This window comes from Pelophylax lessonae (assembly GCF_965119305.1).
Source record: "Pelophylax lessonae genome assembly, chromosome: 5".
Lineage (NCBI taxonomy): Eukaryota > Metazoa > Chordata > Amphibia > Anura > Ranidae > Pelophylax > Pelophylax lessonae.
In genome coordinates this window covers 559,123,162-559,131,194 of record NC_138772.1, presented here as the reverse complement: position 1 = coordinate 559,131,194, position 8,033 = coordinate 559,123,162, and the positions used below count along the sequence as shown (strand labels likewise).

The 8,033-nt window shown below is 50.1% G+C and overlaps 1 protein-coding gene across 1 annotated transcript in view; it reads left to right on the top strand.

Annotated features, from left to right (window-relative positions):
• Positions 1-8,033, top strand: part of LOC309556611 (uncharacterized protein) — a 72,916-nt gene that overhangs the window by 46,097 nt on the left and 18,786 nt on the right. The window contains 7 exon segments of the mRNA XM_082259047.1: positions 19-101; positions 333-530; positions 716-817; positions 1,814-1,912; positions 2,281-2,397; positions 2,614-2,772; positions 4,873-4,959. Of these exon segments, the coding sequence (XP_082115173.1) occupies positions 19-101; positions 333-530; positions 716-817; positions 1,814-1,912; positions 2,281-2,397; positions 2,614-2,772; positions 4,873-4,959 (845 nt within the window).

The window sequence follows — 8,033 nt, the reverse complement described above, 5'->3', positions numbered from 1 at the left end:
CCGACAGCTGTGTGTCAGAGAGAAGACCCGGCACTGGATCGGGGATGGAGGGGAGGGTGACACCGGGAGATTCCAGCTTCATATTTTATTAAACATTTCATGTTAGGGCTACAAGATTGTGGAATTCTCTACCACAAGAGGTGGTTTCTGCGGGAAGTATGGTGGCTTTCAAAAGACTCTTAGACTTACATCTCAAGGATCAGAACATTCAGGGGTATGTGAGATGATTACGGCCACACACACCTACACAGGGGGAACTGGATGGACTATTGTCTTTATTCAACCTCACCTACTATGTAACTATGTAACTATGTACATGTTTGTGGCTTCAGGTAATGCAATGTTACATTTCATGTTCTCTTTGATTGCAGAGGATTCTGGGAGTGAGCGGGACCCGGCGGAATCTCCAGTTTGTGCCAGAAAAGTCCCCAGCTCTCCGATGGCTCCGTCTCCTGGTGTGTTGGAACACCTTAGACTGGGAGCCTCGCCCAGGAGGTCCACCACAGACAGGAAGAGTCCCCGCCCCCAAGGTTCGGCCCATTGGTTTCCTCTCTTCAGATTGCTAGTTGTAGGGAGTAGTCGGGATGTCCTAACAAAGTTCTACACCTTGAAATCTGAACATGCCGTCCTTTTCATTCAGGGGTTTGTGAATCTATTCTGTCAGGTAACACATCCCATACCTCTATGGTCAGGATAATATTCATTTGTTTTCCAGAGATCCCACCTGGGAAATCCCACCTGCACGGTCTCGTGAATTGTCTGAAGGAGATTTCAGCAAGCCGCCCGTGGGCGCAACCCAATGCTCCGCCCCTTGCAGGTCAGTTTCTGGTACCGACCTTAGGTGTGGGAGGGGCATTGGGCATGCATTTTTGCCAGTCACATCTAATAGCTATGTTTCCCATGACCTCACACCTTACCGCTTGTCACCTCTAATAGCCACGCCCCCACAACCTCACACATTACTGCTTGTCACCTCTAATAGCCACACCCCCATGACCTCACACATTACTGCTTGTCACCTCTTATAGCCACGCCCCTATGACCTCACACATTACTGCTTGTCACCTCTAATAGCCACACCCCCATGACCTCACACATTACTGCTTGTCACCTCTTATAGCCACGCCCCTATGACCTCACACATTACTGCTTGTCACCTCTAATAGCCACGCCCCTATGACCTCACACATTACTGCTTGTCACCTCTTATAGCCACACCCCCATGACCTCACACATTACTGCTTGTCACTTCTAATAGCCACACCCCCATGACCTCACACATTACTGCTTGTCACCTCTAATAGCCACGCCCCCATGACCTCACACATTACTGCTTGTCACCTCTAATAGCCACACCCCCATGACCTCACACATTACTGCTCGTCACCTCTAATAGCCACACCCCCATGACCTCACCCATTACTGCTTGTCACCTCACGACCCCATGACCTCACACACTACTGATTATCACTTCTAATAGCCACGACCCCATGACCTCACACATTACTGCTTGTCACCTCTAATAGCCACACCCCCATGACCTCACACATTACTGCTTGTCACCTCTAATAGCCACACCCCCATGACCTCACACATTACTGCTTGTCACCTCTAATAGCCACGCCCCCATGACCTCACACACTACTGATTGTCACTTCTAATAACCACGACCCCATGACCTCACACATTACTGATTGTCACCTCTAATAGCCACGCCCCCATGACCTCACACATTACTGATTGTCACTTCTAATAGCCACGCCCCCAATGTCTTCATACAAATTCAGTTTCCGGATTCCTGTCTGTGTTGCAGATCCCTCCCGTGCGGTGAAGAGGGCGGCTCTGGACTCTTCCAGCCCCTCCCGTGTGGTCAGCGTCTTATGGAGACCCCCGGATGAGATTCTGAAGGATGGTGAGTGTTGTGTGAATCACATGACAGCGGGGGGAGGGGCCTTCAGAGTTTACTGATTCCAGAACAGAGAGGCCAAGCAAATGTTTGTGCAGAAGATCTGCAATTTTCATTAAAATAATCCCTAGTGACCCTACCAGGAGCTTCCTGTTACCGGGTGACAACGCTGTGTCCCTGGCTCCCAGTTTTGCTCCTGTGTTGTCACCCTGTCACATGGCTTCTAGTACAGACTACAAGTGGCTGGAGGAATGATGATGATATCCCAGAATGCTTTGCTGTTCAGTACCATACGTCTCCATTGGCTCCTACGTGAAATTTTTGGCCATCCGCCATCTTCTCCAGTCCTGAACCTCCGACTCCTCTCTTACCAGAGCCGTATACTCCAACCGGTGGGTCACCCAATCCCTTCACCGTGGCTGTGACCAATGGATCCGCTCGGATGAAAGGCGCTGAGACCAAGATGGCCGAATCGGTCAGGCCGAGAGTTGGTGAGTGCATCCATTATTCCTAAAGGGCCCCCGGGGCCCAAACTGCAGTATACCAGGTAGTGGGAGGGGTTATCCTGTGCTAAAAAAAAAATTGTGGAAAATGTAGTTTTTTGACTGGTAAAATCATGAACGTTCTTTGTACAGAGATCAGCCTGGGGTGTTTGGGGTGTCACCTGAAGACATCCAGCATGTATGACCGTGTGCTTTGTATTACAGCAGAACCACCAGCAGGCGGCACTCTGATCCCAGTGAAATGTCCAGATCGGGTCCAAACGCGGCCTTCCGGGGGGCAGAATGTGAGCGGGGGTGGCGGATTCCTGAAAACGGAGGAGCCGCGTCGGGCGGAGCTGGGGGTGAAGAGAACGCACTCTGATGGTAAGACGGATCCCGTACTGTAATTCATAAAAAAATTCCCTGTAAAGAGGTAACCCTTTCCCCTTCTGCTGAACTTCGTTGTCCCCCGTAGTCTGTGATTCCTTCCCTAACCCCTATGGGCACAGTACAGGACTCGCAGTGACATCGGGGGGTCAGTGGAAGGGACCACAGCGTGCAGAGGGGGGGGACCAGATAACCGACCAATGCCAGCACTCAGGTGATTCATGGCTGGGACCTGCTGTTCAGCTGTGACCAATCACAGCCCAGAGCCTTGTGTTGACAATCAACACAGAGCTCTGTACAGAGGGAACGGTATCTCTGTTTCTTATCCCTGCAAAGCAAAGCAGGGATAAGAAACTAAAAGGTTTATTAGTAAAAGCAGCACACATTACACATAGGTAGGCACACATTTAACCCCTTGATCGCTCCTAGAAATTAACCCGTTGTCGTGGAAATTAATGGAGCTTGGAGCATAGAAATTCGCTCGGTGCGCTGAAAACTTTGCTGCGCTGAAAAGCATACTTGTGGATATTAATACGTGCCAAACGCCATTAATCCCTTGTACTGAAAAGTACAAATGTACGGCTCTTTTGTATAAGGTTAGCCCAGCAGCTCAGGTTTATTTACTTCAAGAGAACAAAAGGGGGGGTTACAGGGAGTGGCTTCAAGACCACCAATCACAGAACATGTATACATTCAAAAGCACAATAGAAAAGAGGAGTGAATGCTTATGGAACAACACGGCCGTGTGCAGAGACTCCAACTGCCAAGTGAACAAAGCAATATGGCTGCCACATGGGTTCTCATGGACTCGGCAATGCTAATTCACAAGCATGGACTCTCATAACCTGTTAGAGTGAATACTATATAATATAGTTAATAAAAAACATATTTGATAGTGATCATGCTATTGTTCCAGTGAATGGGAATTTATTATATCTGCAAAAGACAATAGTAGCGGTATTTCAATCATATGGATCAAATATGACAGAAAGATGCCAGCCATTAATCCTGGTAAAGGGCAGATATTATTAAAACGATAAGAATTCCACATCACAAACATATCTCCGCAGTGAATATCGGGGCCTCGGCTGGCTGATATACATTTGTGCGATGGAGTTCTCCTTGCAGCGTGCAGTCTCCATTTAGTGGAAGATTTCCACAATTACAGGTCTTTCCTCAATGCCAGTTAAAGCAATATTCATTATTCACTGTGCATAGCGATTACCGGTAAACTGACACTGGGAGACGTAATGGCAATTTAACTAAAATACATCCTAAAGAAAAATCCACATAGATATTAATAAAATTTCCACAACACCTTTCCCAGCCTGTGTTAGTGTCAGATTGTCCACCGCACTATCCCAGTCCCACTATAAGTCGCTGATCACTGCCATTACCAGTATAAAAATAAAAAATCCAGTATATATCCCCTAGATTTTAGATGCTGTAACTTCCACACAAACCAATCAACATCCACTTATTGGGATTTTTGTTTTTTACCAAAGATGTAGCAGAATACATGTTGGCCTAAATTTATGAAGAAATTTAGATTTTTAAAATGTTTTCGTTATTTTTTCGTTTAGTAATAAAAATAAAATCCCAGTGGTGATCAAATACCACCAATAAAAAGCTCTATTTGTGTGAAAAAAAATGATAAAAAGGTCATTTGGGTCCAGCGTTGTATGACCGCGCAATTACCAGGTAAAGTAGTGCAGTGCTAAATAGCAATAAGTGGTCTGGTCATGAAGGGGGGGTAAAACCTTCTGGAGGTCAGGTGGTTAAACACAGGAAATTAATGAGAGACTGGGTGGGGGAGGGGGGCACTTTATAAACTATTGTGACTGTTTAATCTGTTTGCACAACAAGCTGATATTTTCCTATCCTGATCCCTTGTAAGGATATACTATAACATCCTTGCCACACCCCCAGTGACATCACCTGCATTTATGCATGTCATCTTCTATGGCTCCGCCCCATGCCGCCATACTACTTTAGCGCTGCGGGTGGAATCTTCAGTCCCCGGTGACTCCCCTGAGTTTGCAGTTTGGAAGGGAGAGATCCGTCCCGTCATTCCAATACTTTTCTCCTGTGTTCCAGATCCCTCCCACCTGTCTGTGAAGAGGCCGGCCCTGGACTGCACCAGCCCCTCTCGTGTTGTCGGCACCTTGTGGATCCCTCCAGATGGTAAGCGTTGTTCAGTTTCTGCACATTGGGGGAATGTAGAGTAGGAAGATGCGGCCATATTGGTTGTAGGAAGATATTGAGTCTGTCCTCTGGGGGGCGCTGATCCAGAGTTATGCGTGTCACATGACCATGCCGTGTTTTTTGTTAGACATTCTGCTTCTCTGTGGGTGCAGGGTGATGTTCACCTGATCTGGTCTTTGCAGTGTTGGTGTCTTTAGCCGGTCGGCCATTTCCCTTCATATAAGGATGGTTGGGGAGCCTCCATTAACATTAGATGGCCTCCTTCCTCCCTCCAGCCTTGTACAGGTGTACCGGCTCCTCCCCCTGCACTGAAACGGCTTCCTCTGAATTCACTGCACACTGTGAGCTTCCCACGATGTCCATTAGAAGCAGCAGCAAGTCGGATAGAGCCCCGCCTCCTCCCTGGCTGGATGACGTCTAGCACCATTTAGTCATTTCCTCCCCAGCCCGACTGTCCCTGGCTCCACCTTTATCATTCATTGGCTCTCAGTTCTTTCAATCATGGAGGCTCAGCATCATGTGTGGGTGTTATCAATGCCTACTCAGGAATGCTCACTCCTGGAAAAATTGGTGGGAAATTGGAGAGAGTAGCAGAGTGGAGAGGATAGTGAGAAAGTGGAGTGGAGAGGATGATGGGAGAGAGGAGCAGAGGGTATGGAGGAAGAGTGAAGCAGAGTGGAAGGCACAGCAGAGTGGTGAGGACAGTGGGGAAAAAGGATAGCAGAGTGGCAATAGCGGGAGAGGGGAGCAGAGTAAAGAGGATGGTGTGAAAGGGGAGCAGAATGGAGAAGATGGCGGGAGAGGGGAGCAGCGTAGAAGGGATGGCAAGAGAGGGGAGCAGAGGGGACGGTGGGAGAGGGGAGAAGATGGTGAGGGAGGAGAGGGGAGCAGAGTGGAGGGTAAAGGGGATGGCGGGAGAGGGGGGCAGAATGAAGAGCAAGGCAGGAAAGGAGAGCAGAGAGGATGGCGGGAGAGAGGAGGAGAGCAGAGAGGATGGCGGGAGAGAGGAGGAGAGCAGAGAGGATGGTGGGAGAGGATAGCAAGAGAGGGGAGCAGTGTAGAGGGGATGGCAAAAGTAGGGAGTGTAGAGGACAGCGGAGCGGAGGGGACGGCAGGAGTGGGGAGCAGAGTGGAGGGGACAGCGGGAGAGGGGAGCAGAGTGGGGGGGAGGGGATGGAGGGAGAGGGGAGTAGAGAGGAGGGGAACGGTGGTAGAGGGGAGTGGAGGGGGTGGCAGGAGAGGGGAACGGAGAGGTCAGAGGGAGAGGGAAGCAGAGCGGAGAGGACTGCGGGAGAGGGGAGCGGAGAGGACTGCGGGAGAGGGGAGCATAGCGGAGAGGACAACAGGAGAGGGAAGCAGTGTGGAGAGGACGGTGAGAGAGCCACATATGAGGTAATGCTGGCCATTCCTTTTATGATCGTGCTGTCATGTAATGACCGATAAATCGTTCAATGGACATAAATGAATCAGTTTTTTGTTCGTTTTTTCACATATGTCAAGTGCAAACAGTTTGGACGAGAAACACATCAACCTTTCAATTCATCATTCGTTAGGCAGAAAATTTCCAAACTTGTCCTTCGTTTTTTCGGCTCAAAATCGTCACAACCGATTACCGATTCTTGCCCATTAACTGGCCGAAAAACAAAAGAACTGTCCAAATGATCGAATTTCGGCCGATTTTTCGTATAGTGGATGGCCAGCGTTAGTCTTCTAGTTTGATTTGTTTTCCGGTTGATGGGCAGATCGCTCCTCTTTGGTGGGCCGATCGCTCCTCTTTGATGGGAAGATCGCTCCTCTTTGGTGGGCGGATCGCTCCTCTTTGATGGGAAGATCGCTCCTCTTTGGTGGGCCGATCGCTCCTCTTTGATGGGAAGATCGCTCCTCTTTGATGGGAAGATCTCTCCTCTTTGGTGGGCAGATCGCTCCTCTTTGGTGGGAAGATCGCTCCTCTTTGATGGGAAGATCGCTCCTCTTTGGTGGGCGGATCGCTCCTCTTTGGTGGGCGGATCGCTCCTCTTTGGTGGGCGGATCGCTCCTCTTTGGTGGGCGGATCGCTCCTCTTTGGTGGGCGGATTGCTCCTCTTTGGTGGGCCAATCGCTCCTCTTTGGTGGGCCGATCGCTCCTCTTTGATGGGAAGATCGCTCCTCTTTGATGGGAAGATCGCTCCTCTTTGGTGGGCCAATCGCTCCTCTTTGGTGGGCAGATCTTTCCTCTTTGGTGGGCAGATCTTTCCTCTTTGGTGGGCAGATCTTTCCTCTTTGGTGGGCAGATCGCTCCTCTTTGGTGGGCAGATCGCTCCTCTTTGGTGGGCAGATCGCTCCTCTTTGGTGGGCAGATCGTTTCTCTTTGGTGGGCGGATCGCTCCTCTTTGGTGGGCGGATCGCTCCTCTTTGGTGGGCGGATCGCTCCTCTTTGGTGGGCAGATCTTTCCTCTTTGGTGGGCAGATCGCTCCTCTTTGGTGGGCAGATCTTTCCTCTTTGGTGGGCAGATCTTTCCTCTTTGGTGGGCAGATCGCTCCTCTTTGGTGGGCAGATCGCTCCTCTTTGGTGGGCGGATCGCTCCTCTTTGGTGGGCGGATCGCTCATCTTTGGTGGGCAGATCGCTCCTCATTGGTGGGCCGATCGCTCCTCTTTGGTGGGCAGATCGCTCCTCTTTGGTGGGCAGATCGCTCCTCTTTGATGGGCAGATCGCTCTTCTTTGATGGGCAGATCGCTCCTCTTTGGTGGGCAGATCGCTCCTCTTTGGTGGGCAGATCGCTCCTCTTTGGTGGGCAGATCGCTCCTCTTTGATGGGCAGATTTCTCCTCTTTGATGGGCAGATCTCTCCTCTTTGATGGGCAGATCTTTCCTCTTTGGTGGGCAGATCTCTCCTCTTTGATGGGCAGATCTCTCCTCTTTGATGGGCAGATCTTTCCTCTTTGGTGGGCGGATCGCTCCTCTCTGGTTGGTGGGCCGATTGCTCGTCTTTGGTGGGCAGATCTCTCCTCTTTGATGGGCAGATCTCTCCTCTTTGATGGGCAGATCTCTCCTCTTTGATGGGCAGATCTTTCCT